The 23,509-nt window shown below is 34.5% G+C and overlaps 1 protein-coding gene and 2 long non-coding RNA genes across 3 annotated transcripts in view; all 3 read left to right on the top strand.

Annotated features, from left to right (window-relative positions):
• LOC143255136 (tetratricopeptide repeat protein 21B-like) overlaps positions 1-2,938 on the top strand; it is a 49,491-nt gene extending 46,553 nt beyond the window's left edge. Inside the window, 1 exon segment of the mRNA XM_076510336.1 lies at positions 722-2,938. Within this exon segment, the coding sequence (XP_076366451.1) occupies positions 722-799 (78 nt within the window). The 3' untranslated portion in view covers positions 800-2,938.
• Positions 2,939-10,189: 7,251 nt separating this feature from the next.
• On the top strand, positions 10,190-13,067 carry LOC143255135 (uncharacterized). The gene is made up of 2 exons (XR_013030447.1): positions 10,190-10,349; positions 12,764-13,067. It is a non-coding gene; the product is annotated as an uncharacterized LOC143255135 (long non-coding RNA).
• A 4,523-nt stretch (positions 13,068-17,590) lies between these two features.
• Positions 17,591-22,535, top strand: LOC143255134 (uncharacterized). The gene is made up of 2 exons (XR_013030446.1): positions 17,591-17,890; positions 22,250-22,535. It is a non-coding gene; the product is annotated as an uncharacterized LOC143255134 (long non-coding RNA).
• Positions 22,536-23,509: the final 974 nt, after the last annotated feature.

Below are 23,509 nucleotides of genomic sequence, written 5' to 3'. Positions count from 1 at the left end.
AGTTCTTAGGTTGTGATTTATTACTAATTGTAGTGATATAACCTGTAATAATGAACTAGTTAAAAAAATCCAGTTTAGCACTCCTAATTTATTCATTTTTGTCCAAATGCTTCATCTTTATTAAATGTGTTGCTTTGTCCTATTTGTACTTGCAATTTATAAACACAAGTGAGTTTTTTTCTATACTCTATGTTTGTTTGTTCATCTTATTAACATTTTATATGCACAAAAAGCCAAATGACCATGATGGCGACCCCTGCGGCTAAGGCATAGGTTGGCAACACTCACTAGTAAATGAATAGCATTGGCTGTTACTATGATAAGATAATCACAGCTTAAAGTATAAGGCATGATTGGTAGTACTATATCTGAAACCCAAGACCGTCATATCTCCAGTTGTACACATTAAACACTAAGCCATGTTTGTGCCTTACTAGTTTTAAAATCCACATGACAGTTAAAAGTTCTGAGAAGCCTAAAACTTTATCAAGGAGTAACTGGTTTTCACAGCAGAGCCTTTTTTTGTTTTGTAGATAATATACAGTGAGCCTTTTTTGTTGTTGTATAGAAAATATATGTCTTGTAGTGCAATTTTATTTGTTTTTACGAGTAATTAAAAAATGCTATGTAGACAATCTCACATTATTGGTTAAAATGTTTACATCTAAAGATAGTATCTGTTGATTATAACTTTAACCAGCTGTGTGCTTCCTTTTTGCAGGTTCTGGCTAAGTTTCCCAACTATCCTAAGATTCGAAAAGATATACTAGAAAAATCCCGATCAAACTTGCGAGCTTAAATTACTTATAATTACTGTGTTGTAAAAGAATCAAGTTCCTTGTTGGATTCCGTCCTATGTATCAAATTATTATACTGTGAAAATCATTCATAAATGTGTTCGTCAGTGTTCTGTTATAATTAAGTATTGCCTATGGTGCATTGTTTTTCAGCCTTTAAAATTATGGAGATTCATTTACTGTTATTTGTATTTCTTTCCACCTAAAAATCTCTGTCATTGTGAAACATGGTCTGATATGTGATAAAATAAGTTTAGCACTGTTGATGCTATAATACAACAAAAAGTGTACTAGTAAGATTTATGTTTTTTAACTTTCAAAACATGCATACTCAGTGTTATGAATAGCATTGACAATTATTATAACTTAAACAGATAGAATAGTGATAGTGAATTATTAAAAATTAAACAGATAGAACATTGACAATGAATTTGATAAGTTAAACAAATAAAACAGTCGCAGATATAAGACCAGGAAAAGAGGATCTAGACTTCATATTATAAGTTCTAATTTTGTTTTTTATTTTCCCTCACAGTAGAAACTGAATCACCTTTATTTTTCAGCTAGTTCAGTATGATCACAGAGTTGGTTTCCTGACTCTAGACATAAAACAACCAAATCATCAAGACAATAAACACATATCAGTATTTTCTCAACTTGTCAGGCATAATGTAGGCATAAACCAGTGAGCATCAGAAGTGTGTCATTATCAGTTATATATCAAATATTAATTGTTATTTGAAAGTTTGTGTGGAAACAAAGAAAAAATTAACTGTGTATTGTACTGATAAATATAATTGGATTGAATATTATCAGTGAGTTATGGACAAATTGTGGTGATTGGGAAAGGTGTCACATATTTTTCAGTACAAGGACTGCTATATTTTTAACTAAATTTTTGCTATCAGAAGTAGTCATTGATTTCATAAGGTATTTAACATAAACCAGTTTTATTTTTAATTGCTTTTATTCATTAATTTACAGATTGCATTTTAAGCAATCAAATCAAACTACTTATCATTCACTTGTAATGTTTCTAGCAAATTAGTTAGACATTAAACATTTGGAAAAAAACCTAAATCAAAGTCAGATAAAAAGAAAGGCCAGTAAAAAATTGGAGAAAAAAAATCCAAAAGGATTCCACAAAATTCTGAATTAGAATGATTCTAGTTGGAGTATGGGCAAAGATAACCAAGGAATTTTTGCACTGCTAAATTTAAAGACGTTGGGAAAGAGCATTGCATGTGTTCATCAGGATGAAAATTCCATAAAGACTATAAGTCATAACCAACGTTCAAAATCTAAGTTGATGTAATAAAAAAGGGAATGAAAAATAATGAAGTTATACATTGATTTTATATCATTTTAATAAAGAGAGATTATGTTATTGATTCAAATTGCAAGAAAATACTAGAATGATTTTCTTACATTCTGAAGAATGTTTTAAAATTAAAGAATCCAGTCACCATTATTTAAATATCCAAATACTATGTATGTGTGAAGACACACACTTGTGTATTGGAAGTAATTAAATAGACAACATTTCCTTGATTAAATGGTGTTTTCATGTAGTGACTGAATGTCATAGAGAAGTATGAATATCCCTCCTTTTCAAGAACTGTTTCCCTGTCAACGATCGGAGGGAGGAGTGATTTCTCCTTGTTCTGGAAGTCTGGCCTGTGATTGTACTCTCTTATTAATTACATAATGCCACAAAGTAGCATTCTATGTAAGATAAAATTTGCAAGATGGATGAGTACTTTAAGAAGATGTCATATCAAGAGAGATTGAAAATTATCCTCACATAACTGGCTACTCATCTTTGCAAGTCATGGTGACAGAACAACTTTTCTTTCATTCTGAAAGAAACTGTTGAAATTAATGACACAACATAAATATACAACAAAATATGAAGGTGGAACTGGGAATCCTTCTAACATTTATAACACACAATCATGCTCCTTCCATTACTACGTTTTTGCAAATAATTCAAATTATAAGCAAATATAGAAGAACTTTTTTTTAAGTTTTAAACAAAGCTCATTTTTGACGAACCTGAAACTTATACTAGATCAAAGAGATAAGAGTGTGTATATGTTTATTGCTTTGAAGAAGAAATCAAATAAAGCATCTCATTAACATTCTGTTGTGTGTTGAGTTTTAACAATTTTTAGAGCATCAAATACAAAAGAAAAATTAACTTCAAACCAAAGCATAATGACATACTCAGAGTAAAAAACAAGAATCTTACAACAGAAGAATTAACTCCATATCAAAGCATAATGACATACTCAGAGTAAAAAACAAGAACCTTACAATAAAAGAATTAACTCAAAACCAAAGCATTTTTATGTTAACTTGAATAAGCAGTTCTAAGGAACTACATGAAAAGTTCAGGTTGTACGAAAAACCAGTGTTGAAATTAGGATTTTAGATTGTATGTGAACAAATCTAGTCTAGTGTGTTCTAAAAACATATAGTTTTACATATTTTTGTGTTATATAATAAAAGCGCAAATTAATAGCATTATCAAGGGGCTACTTTTTTTTTTGTCCACTCCCCTATGTTTTTATCATACTACTTTTAAAAAAACTGGTATAACTGCTTTGGTTGCTGTTACGCATATACCAATACATATTCATCCAATTGGTTATCTTTCAACGTGCAGATGTGCTAAGTTAACATTTATAATCTCTTAGCTAATACACCTGAATCATGTTTCGGAATCTCTATTTCCCATTTTGATATCATGTCATGCTTAGTAAAACATACTAATCATACCCTCGATAGCAAACGTAAAATATTTGATTCTGAATGTTTGCTTAACGCGCGTGCGTTTTTATAAAAAAAAGTCTCATCTCACGCAAATGGTAACAAGGACACGTAGAACTCCAAAATGTATGTTCGTTTTCCATCTTTTTAATGTATTTAGTTATCCAGAAATAAATGTCGTTTTTGAACTGCAAAGTTTGGAAGAGTATAAACCAGTGTTGTAAAACATGCTTTAATCAAAGTAAGTACCGTTTGCTTCAACACACTTTTGCCAATGTCTTGCTGTTTATGCTTCTCCTGTAGAAATCGGAGATTCTATGGTCAATGAGCTCCCTGAAAGCTTATTCTGCAGCTGCCTTGGTTTGAAAGAGTTTATTGTTCCAAAAGTTGTCAAAGTGCTTGAAAAAATGAAAATCTGTAGGGGAAAGGTCTGTGGAATAAGGTGCTTGAGGCAGAACTTCGATTCCCAGTTCGTTCAATTTTTGAAGCGTCATACTTGACAGGTCTCATAACGCCGATTTTGTTGATCTTCAGTCAGCTCATGCGGAACCCACTTATCCAACTTTTTCATCTTTCAAATCGCACTCAAGTGGTTGGCAATTCTTGTTTTGCTTGTGCCTAGCTTTTCTACAAACTCACGTAATGTTGTGCGAGGGTCTGTCTCAACTGCTTCTCTTAATGTGTTTTCATCTAAGGATAGCTTCTTTCCATAACCTTGGCCAAATGTGTTGAGGCGTTCAACTCATAATCCGAGGGTCGCGGGTTCGAATCCCGGTCGCACCAAACACGTTTGCCCTTTCAGCCGTGGGGGCATTATAATGTTATGGTCAATACCACTATTCGCTGGTAAAAGAGAACCTCAAGAGTTGGCGGTGGGTGGTGATGACTAGCTGCCTTCCCTCTAGTCTTACACTGCTAAATTAGGGACGGCTAGCGCAGATAGCCCTCGAGTAGCTTTGCGCGAAATTCAAAACAAACAAACACACCTTCCATAACCTTCGTGGTCTTTAAGACTTTCATCTCCATGTCGAAACCTTTGGAACCAACGTTAAACTGTACGTTCAGTGACATATCCATGGCTGAATGCCTGGTTGATGTTTCGTGTAGTTTCGGTAGCTTTTCGTCCAAGTTTGAGGTCGTAGAGGAAAATCAGACGAAAGTCTTTCCTGTCCATCCTGCCTGGGGGTTGCGAAACTTACTCTGAGTAGAGTTGAAACAGCAGACAATTAAGATACCTTGTAAGCGACAAATATTGGATTAAACCAACCAACGATAAGTTACTCAATATTCTGCTCCTAAATGTCATTGTGAGAATTCTGACATTTATTTCTGGACAACCTAATATATTCAATTCTAAGAGAAAGCAAAACTCTATTAGAAAAGATATTTTATTTTTGCTTCCATTTTCTTTAAATTTGGATGTAAATGCTATGTAACATTGAGATCTTGGGTAAACCTTGGAAAACAGGTGATACCACTGGGAACTTCCCAAAGACAGGCTATAAACGCTTAAAAATATACAGCAGCATGCTAGAAGAATTGGTAGTTGTTATTAGTCCAAAGCTACGCAACGGACTTTATGCTTTCTGCCCATTGCAGGGAATTAAACCTTATATTTTAGCACTGTAATGTGCGTAAACGTACCACTTATCCATCGAGGAGCAACTAGAAAAGTAAAATGAATCATGAGTTGAGTTTTCTCGCTGATAACAATGTTTTCGCAGTATCCCAGTTATGGTTCACATTGTTCGGAAGGCTTCAGACATTTTGGTTAGTCCCAAATTAACTATTTAAAAATATCATAATTTTAAATGTCATACACCAAACATCCGGCCATACATTAACAATAAATAATGGAAAGCTGACAGTAGTGTCAATATTAAGATAATAAACGTTATAAAACGCATGTGCCAGTTCTGTTTTAAACAGACGAGCTAGATCATGCTTTTTTTCTGGTCATTTTAGTAGCTGTTTATACATACCACTCTGACTTTGTTAGAAAGGCATACACTCTGTTAAAAAATACCTAGTAATACGTCACCCATAAAACCATGAAAAACAACAACTCGCACTTAGAGATAAAACCAAAGAGATTAAGCTTTCAAATAAAACCAAAACAAAAATATATGCAGTCGGCGGGGAAGTAAAACATGACATCTAGCTACTGATTGGTCAGTTTCGACATTTTAAAGTGTGCAACTAAAGCCTTTGAAAATGATACCCCAATCTGAAAAGAGGCGTTATCTTTTGGTTGTTGGTCCAATCAAAATCAAGCTGAACTAGTTATCAACTGTTCTACTATTACACGGCCGGCATGGCCAGGTGGTTAAGGTCCTCGACTCGTAATCGGAGGGTCACGGGTTCGAATCCCCGTCACACCTAACATGTTTGCCCTCTCAGCCATGGGGATGTAATGTAACGATCAATCCCACTATTCGTTAGTAAAAGTATAGCCCAAGAGTTGGCGGTGGATGTTGATGACTACCTGCCTTTCCTCTAATCTTACACTGTTAAATTAGGGACGGCTAGCGCAGATAGCCCTCGAGTAGCTTGGCGCGAAATTAAAAAAAAACCTCTGCTACTCCACAAAAACAACAGCCTCATGAGATCAAATACGGTTAAACTAAGGCTAACTGGGCAATGATAAAAACGGTAAAACAGGGTAGTTTAAGTTGAAATCAATTAAAAATGCTAAAAATCTAGCAGCTTTTACATTTGATTGGATAACCTATATTTGGCTACATGATACGCTAATGTAAATGCTATTACGTAATAAGATGAAAATAAATCATTTGAAAGTCCAGAATATATATAAATATCAGAAACAAAATGAAGCGCCAACGTCCAAAGTAACTCATTTTATATTCCCAAGAGATCCTTTGTTGTTAGATAATCATTGAATTGAATCGTGTATTTTGTTATTAAATTTCTGATGCCCTCTTCAGATAGTAATTGTACACCCTGCTTCGTGGAAGATACAAATTGACTCATTTAACTTGTGAAGTACTTGTGTCTTTAAATTTAAAGCCAAAAGTCTGTTAAAAAGGGTTTGGTTTGTGGAACTTAAAAACACAATGTTTAACGCTATAATATACTAAAGACTACGCTAATGAATATAGTTGTATGTATTCTGTAAGAGTGACAGTCGATCCGCCGTTCATTTAAAAGCAGCCCAGACCGCATGTGTTCTTGACTGCTTGCTTTATTATCCGTGATCAGCACTGCTAACTTTAGCCTAACATGGCCAAGAGGTTAGGGCACTTGACTCGAAATCTGAGGGTCATGGATTCGAATGTCCACCCTACCAAACATACTCTCCCCCTCAGGCGTGGGGGCGACATAATGTTATGGTCAATCTTATTATTTGTTGGTGAGAGAAGAGCCCAAGAGTTGGCATGTGGGGGTGGTGATGACTAGTTGCCTTCTCTCTAGTCTTTCACTGCTAAATTAAGGATGGCTAGCGCAGATAGCCCTCTTGTAGCTTGGTGCGAAATTCAAAAACAAACTACTAGATTAGAAACAGCTGTGTCTGAAATCTGGATCCCTGGCCATTTAACTCACAATCATTAGGGGTTCTAGTATGAAAATACCAGGCACCTTCCATCACTCTGTTGTTAAAATAACTCACATGTTTCATGCAAAAGAAGTACCCCCTCTCAGATCATGTACATTAGTAAAACAAAATAGATTCCTTCTAAATGTTAGTAGGAAGTATAAGTGGTAGATATTGGTGTCAGTAGTAACTACACTCAATTACCTGTGGTCGTACATAAGCAACGTAATCATGGGAGTCGTCGAGAAAAGTTCTAGAAAATCAGGCTTAGACCCATTTACTACTATTTTACAGAGCAAAAATAACCATTGTAGTCTTACAATATCGGTGGTAAATAGCTTCCCGAATGTATGTTAAAATGTTTTAAGGAGGTACAGCGATGTTGTTTGTTATTCAACACAAATTACATAATGGACTATCTGTGCTCTGCCTGCCACGGGTATCGAGACCTGGTTTCTAATGTTATAAGTTCGCAGACATAACATGGGAGGCTTCGAGGCGTTAAAGCTTGTCGTAGTGACATTAAATTATGGATGTTGCATTCATTAGACATAGCAGCTATGTCTCAGTCAAGATATGTAATTATATTGGGTTGAGGAATAATTCGTGAGCGTTTTTTCAAGTTAAACAAATATATTCATAAATGAAACGCTTTCGCAAAATATTTCATGTCATTTGGTAGATAATTTTTTGCTCTAATAGATGGTGTGTTTGATTTTCATATGTCTTTAATTTTTGCTCTCATTTTCAGCTCATTAAATGGACTGTCAAGTGGACAAAATCGAGCATTTTCGACACCATCTGCTTTTCGCATTTAATTTCTTGCAATTTCGTTTAAAACAATGCATACTATATACCTAGGTATTACATGAAATAAAGTATCATAATAAATGTTTTAGGTGTAATGTGTTCATGCATTGAAGTATTGTATAGTCTTGCATGTAATGCTTGAATGAAATTATTTAAAAACACTCACGAATTATTCCTCAACCTAATATTACCAAATTGCTATTTTTCTCCATCTGTTAAGTGTTCACAACCATGTGATCAGGTCCCTAAACAATATATGCATTAACTAAATGTTTGAACCAATAACAGACACTTAATGGATGTCACAACTTAGGCCAGTTTTACGTTGTCGGCATGTTCCTATTATATCAAGCTTTTGTGATCATGTTCTGTATTTTTAAACATAATTTATACCAGTTTTATAATTGGTTACAATGTCACAGATCAATTCCAAAAACCGTCGCAAGATATTGTTTTAAACATTACAAACTTAGTATGGCCAGGTGATTAGGGCGCTTGCCTCGTAATCTGAGTGTTGCGGGTTTGAATCCTTATCACACTAAACATGCTCGCTTTTTCTGCGGTGGGGGGTATTATAATGTGGCAGTCAATACCACCAGGGTAGCCTAAGAGCTATTGGATTACTCTTTTACTAACGAATAGTGGGATTGATTCTCACATTATAACGCCCTCACTGCTGAAAGGGCGAACATGTTTGGTGTGAGGGGGATTTGAACCCGCGACCCTCGGATTACGAGTCGAGTGCCTTAACCACCTGGCCAGACGGAGCCCCAGGTTAATAAACTTTCTCGAAGAGTTTAAGATATGTTCACTTTATAACCGGAGAATCAGACAGATTTAATCACGAAGTAATTTAAGTTTAATCAAACTGACCGATTGTTAAGCTATGACAAACTTGACACCATGTTTAAAGCAAAGTGAACAGACTTCATTATATGAAAGATACAAAACAATGTGCGTACTTCCATAGGATCAGGGGTGAATTTAAGTCAGGTTGGACCTAAGATATTAAATAGCACATACCACCCTTTTAATAAATACAAGTGCACACGATGCTTAAAAATGTCAACATTTATTTTTGTTTGGAGGCCTTAAGTGTTCGGAGACCTGGTGCAGCTACTCTTTCTTTCTCACTTTTAATATGGCTCTGATATAACACTAGAGTAGTGAATCGATTAATTAGCTTCCTTTTCGCTAGATGTCTTCCCGTATATCGATTCAATTAAGAAAACTGGTAACAGTGTATTATTTGAACTGTATTTACTTATCAGGAAATTTCGGATCTACCCATAACGACTAACGCTATCCATGTGACGGAACGTTCTCATCCAGCATAGGGGGAATCCTAACATCTAAGTATCATCTGCTGACGAAAGATACTACAATCGTTGACTTTCTCGCACAACGTGCAACAGTACAGCAACAACTTCGCGGGTGAAACAGGTATCATCTATAGAGAGTAACAAAGGAACAGATGTTAGAAAAAGCCAACATAACGGTTTTCCGGAATGTGTGTTTATGCAATAATTTCTCTTAAAAAAAACAACAACACGATAATAAGAAAGAAAAAGAATGCATGACAGATGTCTACACATCATAACGTAATACAAATAAAGACTGTAATTAATTTAACTTTGAATATTGGATAGAGGTGGAAGTGAATTTACATTTATTTATTATTGAATTGAGCTAAAGAATATAACTTGTGGTTTTTTATTTGTGAGTGCTGACATCTAGTGATTCATTAACTTCTTCACCAACATATATAATATTAAAACCCTACTTAATTTATAAAATCTTATTCAATTACTGAAACGTGATAAAGACCAGCATTAATTTAACTGAAGCTTGATACAAACACATACAAAGTCGAATATGCGACCTACGTTAGGAACGTTTAAACTGTGTTGACTGTGTTCTTCTTTCTCACATTCCATTACACAATAGAAAAAAACGACAACACAAAAAACAAAACAGATGCTTTCTTTAAGAATCAGCGAACCCAACATTTTATATATTTTAACTACGCTTGGTTACGTTTCGGTTTATCCAACTGGTAAATATTTAATATAAAAAATAATACATAGTAATAGCAATATCTAACCTTGACAATTACAAGTGAACACAGTTGAATAAATACATTAACTCTTACACGTAGCATAAAAGTCAACATCTCCTTGATGAATTCTATTGGCTCAAACCACGATGAAATGTCAAGCTGACAAAACACGGGGTACCTGATGAAAAAACATTCCAAAACTTCATACGATGTCTAGATTAAAGTTTTCGACTATATAAAGAATAATTTTTTATCTATAACTATCAGGACTAAGCTGAGCCATCAGAAATCATGAAGACCTGGGTGATTTTGGGGTTACTGATTGTCCTTTGTGCTGTTCTCGTAGCTTCAAACGAAGGTAAGTTATCCTACGTAATAAACAATCATTTCGATAAGTATGCAACATAGAACTTTCGTGTTTAATGTGGTTTTCTCATAGAGTTTAACATTTCTATTTGAACGAATTTGCTGTGCTATGTGCTACCAATGTTGTCTGTTAAACGATAAAATACTGTCTTACTGTAATACTTACATCTTTAATTAATTAATTAACTTACTTACTATCCTTATGACACACGTATAAAGCTAAACGTGTCTATATGTATTTCTCGTGCTTAAACTGTATGTAATATATAATACATTCAGTATTTATATACATAACCACTTAAACAAAAGCCAATATTTCCTACTTCTGTTTTGAAACTTTCCATATATGGTTAGTGTCTTGGATGTGCGATTCATAAGCACGAACTTAAGGAGACCACAAACATCAAACTCCATTCAAACTACAATGGAAGTCTTCTTCGCGTGCATGTGATAATAGGAATTGATGTGGTTTCACTTTTTATTTTTGGGGAAGCCTATATTTCTGGAGGAAACAACTGCTGATTTTAAGGTTAGACTGGATGTTTATGAACCTTTGACTTGTCAGTGGCCACCACATTTAAATTCTTGGTTATAGTGTTGTTAGTGGTACCGAAACACGTGACTGGTTTCACGTCAATATCTTTTTGAAATGAGGGTCTCTTTTTGTTGAAACTATAAACTTGTGGCCTATACGTGTTGAAAGAGAATGGTTCCAGTTGTTTTCCTCTTGTAGATCTTTTTTTGAAAACAGCAAATGAGAGACTGGAAGCTTATAAACTCCTGGCTTGTGAGTCTACACCTTATGAAATTCTTGTTTATCATGCTGTTAATGGTGTTAAAAATACGTACCCGACTTCATTAAATGCCTTTTTCAGTTGAATGGTCCTTTTTGTTTGAAGATATAGTCTACATTTTATTGATGCGAATGTTGTTCTTCATTTGCTGAGTTATACGTGATATCAAAATCCACCACTATCTTAATTTCTCTATTACACGAAGTTTCTTGGTTTCAGTGCAAATATTTTGTTACAAGCGTCATGTCCTTTGGTTCTACAGTAATGTGTAAATTTGCTAAAATAATCCCTTTCCTCATTTTGGTTCTGATTTTTTTGTAACTTTAAAATAAAACCGTTGCTATTTATAAGATGTTCGAAAAAAGCTAATTTTCTCCCTTTATCCATAACTTTAATACACTGAACATTTAATTAATTTAATCTGTTTTGAGAAAAACAGCACACAGATGAAATTAATTTAAGTCTATAAGTTGTTCAATATGTCGAATCTTAAAAAGGGTTAAAAGAAAGTCCTTAGTGCACAAAGAGACATGATATAGTGAAAAAACGACAATAAATGCCATATGTATGTATCTTGGTCTTTAGAAAAGTGATACAAGATACTTTGGACAGTCAAGTCTGCGTTTGAAATGATTGATTCCAACAAAAGTGTGTGAATTTTGCTAAAGAGTTAAAAAGTTCAAAGAAACAACGCCTTTTACCAACAATCACATATACAGAAGAACATGGAATAATCTGAATGTACATATCTGCAAATGTTTTTGCCCATCTTGAAGGAAATACGAATCAGAATAAGTACACAGTATACTTGTCCATCATACTATACTTCTGGAAAAAAGCGTACTGGGCAGAATTTCTTATTTAAAGCAAGACAATAATGACTCCAAACACAGTTCCAAGAAATATCGAGCTTACACGACAAATAAGGAAATTTCACGAAACCTAAGTGAATGGAGTGACCGCCATAAACCCAGATCATATACCCATAGAACAAATCTGATATTTGTTGGTCTCACAGAGAAAGTACCAGATGTGCGAAAGGAAACATCTGGAGATAGTTTCAAGAAAAAGGAACCAAATTATAGCAGTGATTTTGAAAACCATATACGGACACAACTCCACAGAAGTTCCAAGCTAGTATTGAAGACAAAGTTAGACTAAATATTAACATAAGTAAACTTAAGGACCTTAACTGTATATGTACTTTTAAATAATTTCTTGTAGATATAATTTTAATGTAAATTTCATAGCATGTTCATATTTCATGTAGTTTAAAAACTTCGCGCACCACTGCATATCGTTCAACAATCTAGCAGCATAAATATTTAGTTTCAGAAAGAACGCTCCCACTGCTGTCACCGGTAATGTTCTGGAGTCATTTTACAAGATCTGTGAGCACTGTTTACTCTTACATGCGGGATTCTTTTATTATCAAATGATCATAGTCTGAGAATCATACCAATATTTGCAGGAAAATGGTACATGATTTACCTTCATCTCCATGACTCGTGCATACGTATCAGGTATCTTAACTGACATTTGGGGTATTCCCATCACCAATAGAATAATACAAAGTACTTTAAGTCATTTTGTTATTGTTGTTTTTTTTCAGATGATTGGATGGAAATAAAACTTTTCGAAGTGGACGAAAAACAAAATCGAATGCGACGCCAAGCACCTCCTACAACCACGGAATCGAGCTCTGAATCAAAGTCTGAAGAAAGCTCTGAGGAGGAAAGCTCTGAGGAGAAATGAAAAGCCTTTGGGTTTACTGGTTGAAACCGTCCAACATATTGACCCTGAATGGACACACTTCAGTTTCTCATTATACTATAACTAGAATTATAATTGATAATCTAACTAAACGTTTCGGTTCTTCTGTGTGATCACAATAAAACTCTTAACATAACTGTGAAGGACGGGTCTTGATTGCTTTAAACCAATATAACCAAAAAACATTTTGTTTATTTATGGACACAAATACAATAACCTACATTACCGTACATTAAATAGCTTAAATGTTTCTAAATGGAATGTATAGCAAGTTCACATAAATTTGCATTACGCACTAAAAGCAATTGAATGCAAGTTTTCGGTTCGTTTTGCATCAAGCTGCGCGAGGGTTATCTGCGTTAGCCGTCCCTAAAATATTAATGATAAACTAGAGGGAAGGCAGCTAGTCAACATCACCCACTGCCAACTCTTGGGCTACTCTTTTACCAACGAATAGCATGACTGACCGCACATAACAACGTACTCAAACCATTATGTTTACTCGTCAGCCATAACGCAAATTTTAAAGTTGACTGTAAAACTTGAATTATGAAGCAGTAATCACAAATCAGTATAATAAATAGAAACTAAACTATAACTAAGGCCTCCAGAAACTAAATTGTAAATAAGGCTTCCATAAACCAAACTATAACTAAGGCCTCTAGAAACTAAAATGTAAATAAGACTTCCAGAAACTAAACTGTAACTAAGCCTCCCAGAAAGTAAACTAAATAATAACTAAGGCCTCCAGAAACTAATATATCACTAAGGCTTTTATAAACTTAGCAATAACTAAGACCTCCAGAAACTAAACTCCAGCTAATGCCTCCAGAAACTAAACTATAACTAAGATGTCTAGAAACTAAACTATAACTAAGATTTCCATAAACTAAACTATAAGTAAGGCCTCCAGAATCTATCTCTAAGGCTTTCATAAAGTTAGCTATAACTAAAGCCTCCAGAAACTAAACTATAACTAAGATATCCAGAAACTAAACTATACCTAAGGCCTCCAGAATCTAAACTATAACTAAGATCTCCAGAAACTAAACTCCAGCTAAGGTCTCCAGAAACTAAACTACAATTAAGATGTCTAGAAACTAAACTATAACTAAGGTCTCTATTTGGATGATTGAGGAGAAAAATCCTCAACAAATATGAATGTACAATACACATGAAATAAATGTTTCCTTACAGCATTAACATTCTCACGCTATATGTACGCCAACAGTATTTTTATTGAATTTCTTTGTTATTTTAGCTTAAATTATTACACTGATAGTACTAAAAAAATACATCTTCGCTCTGAATGCATTTTTGTCCGAATCTAAGTTAGAATGAATATTTGGATACGTACAAATCCACAGTTATAAGTGGTAGAATAAGTTTTTAGCATTATATCTAAAGGGAAAGGATCACCACACTGAATTGTAAGTACTTAAAAAAAATAATTAAAACCACCAAACATACTCGATGTGCTATTTACGTAAAGGATAAACGTTATAATATTGATTATTTCTTTTCATTTCTAATGAAAGTTTCTGAATTATTTACTCTTGTCTTGTTCGTTAGTTTTTTTTTCATTTTCATGTAACGATGGGACAGCAGTGTGACTGTGTACTTATACAACACTAAAGTCCGAAATTAGATTCCCTGCGGTGAACACATCAGATAGTCCAATATGGCTCTAAAACAAACACACCAGCTATGAGCTACCTGCACATAGGTGCCCATAACTAGGGGAAGGCACTAGTAATTTAATTTGACTGTTTTTCTTATACTGTACCTACGGTCCCAAAGTGAGAAGCACGCTTCTGAAGTAACGGGACGCGAGCCTGGAACCATCGTGTTCACAATACGGACGCTCTAATTGATAATCAATGCCCGTCACAAATACATATAAAAATAAAATCACACTGCAGCTCTGAGATCACCAAATCGTTTCTATGGACAAGTACAGAGAAACGTCATGAGACAGTTCTGTTCCGAGACAACAAACCGTTTCTGTAGAGAAGTACAGACAAACGTCATACGACGGTTCTGTTCTGAAACAAACCAAACCGTTTTATATAAAACTATATATCCTCTGAAAAGTATCCGTTTCAAACAGGTTTTTATATCCACACACATTGTCTCCTCAGTTTGTAAAATATTTTTTTCAAGGATGGGTGGTGGTGATGTATTGTTTTGTTGTTGAGATAAGACTTGATATTTTAACTATCTTCTTTCTAAAATGACAGTTTAATATCAAATTAAAATTCTTCATTCGAGCCTATTTTATGTGAGAATTAAAAGTTCTCGCAATTCATAATTCACCACCATTTTACACCACCTTATCAGTTATTAAAGTCGCATATAACTTGTAAAATAACATTCAAGTCCTGAAACGTGATACAAATAAAGATTATAATCAGTGATGTCGAGAAAACCCACTTGTAGAGAAATATATATGTAAAATCGACTCATTTGGGTTGAGAAAATATTTTACGTAGAAGAGCGAACAACGTTTCGACCTTCTTCGGCCATCGTCAGGTTCATCGTTTGTGGTTTGCATATATAAATAAAGATTACGATTATTTCGTTTTTGGCTTGTCTTAAACTTACACTTACAAAGTACAAGTTATTTTAAGAATCTCCGACTATGTTGGTTTTATTATTATTCGTGTTTCCTACTTTCTCTGACACAACCTGTACTTAAGACGTGGATTACAGAACTTAACATTCTATACATCTTAATTTTGGTTACATTTCAATTCTTCCCAACTGTAAATATCTAACATCTCGAATTACATCGGAAAACAATATCAAGTGAACATTTTACCTGACGTCAATTTGTACATAAGGCAAACGGAAACAATTACCAGATACCACTCGTTCTCCGTAATTCGTAACCATTGACTCGTATCCCGTTGATATAGATATTTAACAGAACACAAACTATCCAATAAATCCATTTTAAAGTTTCTTAGTTTCAGTTTTCTCATATAATTATTATACTGTACCTTAGTTTTAACTCTTGGAAATCATGGTGGCCTGGGTGACTTGGAGGTTACTGATTATCCATTGTCTGTGCTGGAAATATGTGGTGACTCACAGTGTAAACCTGAACCACTGTCTTGTTCTTCTCGTAGTTTAATAGTCATTCTATTAATGCAGTGGTTTCCAACCTTTTTTATGCCCCGCACCCCTAAAAAATTTTAATATGTTCTCGCACCCCTTACAGTAATTATTTATTTAAGAATAAAGGTGAAGGTGACCAAAACAAATGTTATTTCGCACCCCTGGTTGGGAACCACTGTATTAATGGGATGGTGTAAACAAGTCTCTTATTTAAAGTACATGAACTCTTTGATATTAAGTTCTCATGATCACAGGTGAATTTGACAAGTCTTCAAGGAAACTGAATATCAGACAGTCATTTATCGAATTAATTTATACACTCAGAGTGAGATCGAGTAAACAAAATTCGACTGATGGAAACGAAGATCTTTTCCTTACAAGGAAATGTTTCGATTTGAAAACAGCTGTAACTGTTTTACTTTTAATATTTAAATCTAGAAAAAAACAATGTAGAAGAAAATTCAAATTTTGATATTCGCTTAAAAAGTGTACATCTGTAAAGTGGAATTGTGTGGGATGTTTTTTTTTTTCATCTCTTAAATGAAAGAGATGAGTCATTAACATTTAGTAAATGTTGTTCTTTTGAATTAAGCACAAAGCTACACAATAGGCTATCTGTGTTCTGCCAACCACGAGTATCGAAATCCGGTTTTTAGCGTTGTAAGTCCGCAGACTTATCGCTGAGCCACTGGAGAAAAACATCTAGTAGATAAACAGAAAGACAGGTTTGTTTTGAATTTCGCACAAAGCTACACGAGGTTTGTTTTGAATTTCGCGAAAAGCTACTCGAGGGCTATCTGCGCTAGCCGTCCCTAATTTAGCAGTGTAAGACTAGAGGGAAGGCAGCTAGTCATCACCACCCACCGCCAACTCTTGTGCTACTCTTTTACCAACAAATAGTGGGATTGACCACACATTATAACGCCCCCACGGCTGGGAGGGCGAGCATGTTTGGCGCGACGCGGGCGCGAACCCGCGATCCTCGGATTACGAGTCGCACACCTTACACGCTAAGCCCATCTAGATATTTAATAAATATCAAGTGTTAACAACACTTGCACTACAATTTGCATTCATTTGATTCTCAGTTAGGCTAAATAATTTATGTTTTTCCTTACCTCTCAGTGCAGGTGCTAACATCTATGAATTTATTAACACTTGTACGACAATATATATAATATTAAAGCCGTATTCAATTTCTAAAACGATATTCAACTCCTGAAACGTGGTACAAATAACAGCTGCCATTAATTTAATATAAGCTTGACTTAAACGCACATATACAAAGTCAAAATGTAATTTACGCTAGGAATTTTAACTAAGTTGGCGGTGATGTTTCTATTTCCAACGTTCTATTACATAACACAAGAACTGATGCTTTGTATAATAATCTGCGAAGTCAACATTCTGAACATCTTGTTCATGCTTACGTTTCAGTTTTTCTCGCTATTAAGTGTTTTGTATCTTTAGGACCGACACAAACCATATAAAGTAAACATTGTACCATACTCTAACAACGACAAGTGATTGGAGCTCAAAGAAAAAAGAATTAGTTTCCCACGAATCTCAAATACTGCCGGTTACCACTATTTCTCTGTGAGAATTTCTATTGGCTCATATTCCTACGAGACGTCAAACTGACGAAAAAGCTCTAACGTTTTATAAGAGCGTTACCTACTCTCATACTTCTCATATTTTCAACTAACACTTATCCTTTTAAATTACGTAAGGAATCGGTTTCGTTATAAAAATCAGAACTAAGGTCGACTTTCAGTAATCATGAAGACCTGGGTGGTTTTAGGGCTACTGATTGTTCTTTGCGCTGTTCTTGTAGCTTCGAAAGAAGGTAAGCTCTCTTATATAGAAATAATCATTTCGATATATCAACCCAGAATTTCTGTGTTTAATGTGGTTCTTTCACATCGTTTACATTTATCTTTCGAGGGAACCCCTGTATCACGTATTACCAGTTCAGTTCTGTTCTATGATAAAGTACTTTTCTGTTTCTTTTATATACATTCTTTATTAATTTGTTTAATATCCGCGTGTTGTGTACATGTCAAGAAGTATTAGCAACTAATTCTGGTATTTAAACAGCAATACGCAAAATCTCCGGATATGTTGGGCAAAACTCACGCGTTTTCTCAAGCAATACACTAAAATAACAACAATAGAACAGATTGATGTTGGGATAATAGTCACGTTTGTTGATTAGAGGATGTCATAATGTAAAGCAAGTTCGTATGAAAATAATCGTAAACAAATAGATAATTTCACAAAATTTCGACATCATGACGAACTTTGACTGAAGCATAAAAACGTATATACATATTTCTGTACGTATCGTTTAGTTTAGCTCTGTACACTGTCTGGTGCGGTGTAGCTTGAGCGTGAGGTTTGGGTTTGTTAGTCAAAAAATCGTGGACTGGCGATTTACAAATGTGTTAGTAATTTTAATATACCAATATTATTGTGTAAACATAATCGTTAATATGCGAATTCAAGTTTTAGGACACAAAGTAAAATTTAGTAAAATATATGTTCATCTAGCTAGCATGATGTGATTTGCTCAAAGTTATTTAGTTTATGGAAGGTATTTAGTCTGTTGAATAATGAGGTAAAATTTTACTTTTATTCTTACACCCTTATTTAATTAACTTATTTAATCTTCTTACGATGCACGTATGCAACAAAACGTGTCTATATGTATTATTTCGTGTGTAGCATGTAACATCTAAGACATTCAGTCTTTTTCACAACACACAAAAGAAATCGAGAATTTTAGGATACAAAGAAAAATGGCCCGGCATGGCCAGGTGGTTAAGGCACTAAACTCGTAATCCAAAGGTCACGGGTTCGAATCCCCGTCGCACCAAACAAGCTCGTACTTTCAGCCGTGGGAGCGTTATTATGTAACGGTCAATCCCACTATTCGTTGTTAAAAGAGTAGCCCAAGAGTTGGTGGTAGGTAGTGATGACTAACTGCTTTCCCTATAGTTTTACACCACTAAATTAAGGATGGCTAGCGCAAGATAGCCCTCGTGTAGCTTCACGCGAAATTCAAAACAAAGCAAAATATAGTAAATATATACCGTCAATTATCAAGCTAGTTCTATAATATTTACTAAAAGGTGTTTAAGAAACTAAGATGTCATTTCACAATTTTGTAAACAACGATTAAATTTTTACAACGATATACTTCCTGGTGATCATGCTATATCTGCTTCTCCAGGTACTTAAAACTGGCCTTCCAATTTTGCGTCAATGAGATTAGGTTTCACTAGATAACAACCAATATTTCCCATTCTGTTTTGAAACTTTCTATATATGTTTAGTATTATGAGCCTAAAAAGACCACAAGCGTATAATTCCATTAAAACTACAATGGAAATCTTCGCGAGTATATACTAATAGGAATTGTTGTGGTTTCACTTTGTTTTTTTTTTGAGAAGGCTATGTTTCTAGAGGAAACAATTATTGATTTTAGGGCTAGAGTGGATGTTTATAAACCTTTGGCTTGTGGGTATCCATCATCTTTAAATTATTAATCATGATATTGTTAATGGTACTGAAACACGACACTGACTTCACGTCAATATATTTCTGAATTGAGACGCTCTTTTAGAAAACTGTAAGTTTCGTTTATCGAACAAGGATGATAGCTGTTGTTTACTATTAAGCACAAAGCTACAAAAAGGGCTATCTGTTCTCTGCCAATCGAGGGACATTCATTAACTTGAAATGCACATGATATCATAGCCCTAATTTTCTAAATGCTTCACAACGTGAAGCTTTTACTTGAAAACTGTAAGAGAAAAACACCACATAGTCAAAGATGATTAGTTCCAATAGAGCTTTTAGAAATTGTTTAATATATATAATTTGAACACAAAACGGTGCAACATTGTCACAGACGGTTGTTTTTATCTTCTGATTCAGTCATCACAAACAAAAATCTGATATTTTCACACTCTGAGTTTCATGTTCAAGCACACGTAAGTACAACAGGGGTAATTCATTTTCTAAAACAATTATCGCTAATATAATGTGGTGTTGCCATCAAAATAGCAAAACTAAGAGAACTTACAGCTTTTACACAATGGAACTTAAATACTTACGTGTTGCTGGCTGAAGTTTAAGAAAAACTGCAGATGATCTCAACTGTTCACCAAGTACTGTAACGTACACGTTGGTCAGATACAAAGAAACCCAGTCTTACGACACCAGAAAACGTGGAAAAAAGTTCATTGAAAGAGGTGTTAAGTACAAACAATTATATCCGTGAGAATCCGAAGGGAGAATTTTGAAGAAAAAAAATTCTGATGATATTAACCAGTCACGTAGAGATAAAGCTTCGAGAAGTATAACAAAGAGACGAAGTTTTGCGAGAAAAAACCCCCAGAAAAACACGGCTCCTGGTCTCTATTAAATTAGTATAAGATGCTTTGGACAGACAAGTCTACATATGAATTGTTTGTTCCAGCTTGTGTATATATGTTCACCGAAGACTGATTGAGATTTTACAAAATGTATCTATGTCTTGTACCAACAGTAAAGCATAAAGTGACTCTATGATGGTTGGGTTCGAATTCTCGTCACACCAAACATGCTCGCACTTTCAGTCGTGGGGGCGTTATAATGTTACGGTCAATCCCACTATTCGTTGGTAAAAGAGTAGCCAAAGAGTTGGCGGCAGGTGGTGATGACTAGCTGCCTTCCCTCTAGTCTTACACTGCTAAATTAGGGACAGATAGCCCTCATGTAGCTTTGCGCAAAATTGAAAACAAACAAACAAACAAAACACACAAACTATGATGGTTAGGAGTGAAGGAAAGATATGTGAATTACATTAGTAGCTCCATAAGAATTATATATATATCACAAATTAGAAGTACCATAGTATATTAGTCCATTACGCAATGCTCTCTGGAAAGAAACTGACTGGGCAGAAATTCATATATCAGTCAAGACGATAATGACCCAAAACACATTTCCGTGAAATGTCGAAATAATTGGGCAAAGAAAGAAAGCTCATAAAATCTTTAGCAGATGAAATGGTTGCATAAAGTCCAAACTTTAAACCCTTAAAGTCTCTGTTTTACTGGTCTTCAAGCTTGGCCAAGATACCACCTGTACTAAAACACTACTTCAACAAATAATCGGGTTCGAATTCCCGTTACACCAAAATATACATGCCGTTTCAGCCGTGGGGACGTTATTAAGTGATGGTAGATCCCACTATTCATTGGTAAAAGAGTAGCCAAAGAGTTGGCGGTGGTTGGTGATGACTAGCTGCCTTCCCTCCAGTCTTACTCTGTTAAATTGGGGACGGCTAGCGCAGATAGCTCTCGTGTAGCTTTGCGCGAAATTCAAAAAACAAACAAATAATGGAATCGAATTGCACCAGAACTTTGAGGAAAGCACAATGCCACAAAGACGCCAACCTGTTATTTGTTTAAATATCAAACTAAAATAATGTTTAAAACCTTATTTTTGCACAAACTTTATAGTTGTTTCTGTACGGTTAATGTGCAATAATTACCAATTAATTTCTATAGCGAAATAATTATTTTATGTTTAAAGTTCATAATACTTTTTGAAGTGTTCTATTAAATTTGCATACTTCTCTATGTTTATTTATATTGAGTGTATGTTGTGTTTTCTTATAGCAAAGCCACATTGGGCTATCTGCTGGGTTATCTTAAGGAAGACTAAACACCAAACAAAACCTGAAGCTAACGATCGAATTTAAAGGTAATTTTACAAGTCCAGTCGCTCCATTACAGTGGCACAGCAGCATGACTGTAAAAATCCAACCCCAGATAACCCACTGTGTTGCTTTGCACTCAAGTCAAGTCAATGTGGCTTGTTGCGGAACACATACCTTTCTCATCACGTGATACAGCTGTCTTGATATTTACAGGGAAATTGTATCTATATTATTTAATATACCTTTCCGTAAATCTGTTAGCACGTGGTGACGATAAACTCACTTGAAATAAAAATGTATCTCAAAACTGCTGATATGAAGGTCGAAACGTTGTTCTCTACTTTATTTTATTAAAAGTTTTAATACCCATATCAGCAGTCTTGAGATACATTCTATTCGCATGTATTGTGTATTTCAAGTGATGTCAGGAGTGATGCATTTTTCTTTCACCAGAACAATGATATGATGTACTTTCTACTTTTGTTTATGTTTCAGAAGAACGGATGGAAATAAATTCATCTGAAGAGAAAAGAAAAGAAAATCGAATACAACGTCGCTCATATGATGACAGTGATGAGGATTCTTTCAGTTCGAGAGATTCAGAGTCCGATGAAGACAAATGAAAACATTTGAGTATATTGGTTGAAACTACCCAACACACTGACCATGAACGGACATTGTTTAGTTTATCATTACTCATATTCAAATAGAATTATTATGGTTAATCTAATTAAATATTCTAGGTCTGATAACAATAAAATTTTAGCATAGCTTTGAATAACGTCTCATGATTGTTTTAAGTCTTCAAAATTTCTAAGCCAAGAGTTTAATTGGTTTGATTTTTTTTTTTTTTAAATTTCGAACAAGGTCACACGAAGACCATCTGGGCTTGCCGTCTCTAATTTAGCAGTGAAAGACTAGAGGGAAGACAACTAGTCATCACCACCCGTCGCCAACCATTGGGCTACTCTTTTACCAACGAATAGTAGGATTAACCATAACATTATAACGTACCTACAGCTGAAAGGGCAAGCATGTTTGGTGCAACGGGGAGCGATAGTTTAATAACTGAAACATCCACACAAAATGGCTCTTCTTACATACAGTGGTATGACGTTAGTGATTTCGATAACGTAACCAATAAATTATCGATAAGGTTTCAAAATACAATCAGTAAAATAGTTCATAAATTATGAGTTTAATGGTAATTAATTTTATGATTGGTAATTAAACTGTAAACATACAAATAACAGAAGATATACAATAGTTGAAATCTTGAATTTATAATATACCGATGACTTAAGGATTGTTTTCATTCATATTTGTATTACAACCTATTTTTAGTATATGTTAACACGATGTCACTGTAAGCTCCACAAACATATATCTGCTGTTTAAGTTCATCAATGAAGACATTCGTGAAAGACTGAGTTTGTATGAGCTTTCTAAAAATTTTCGCCTTTTGAATTATTTGATTTATAAATCGGATACCCCACACTTACTATTCAACCATTTAAATCCGTTTTAAAATTCTAGCTGTCCAATTGTTACAGTCAATGCATTTAAAACTCGAGACAAACTTGCATCAGTTCACTTTTCTTTCTTTAATACGTTAATCTGCGCTATTTATTACATTTATGTTGGGTCATGTTATGTGCAAATTACTGACCTTTGGGCAAGAGTAGACTAGAGGTCAACGTATTCAGATTGTGAATCCGGGAGTGTATGGTTCGTGGCTCGTTACTACAAAAACAC

This window comes from Tachypleus tridentatus, chromosome 7 (assembly GCF_004210375.1).
Source record: "Tachypleus tridentatus isolate NWPU-2018 chromosome 7, ASM421037v1, whole genome shotgun sequence".
Lineage (NCBI taxonomy): Eukaryota > Metazoa > Arthropoda > Merostomata > Xiphosura > Limulidae > Tachypleus > Tachypleus tridentatus.
Note: the sequence above shows the minus strand (reverse complement) of the source record. Positions and strands in the feature narration are given on the sequence as shown.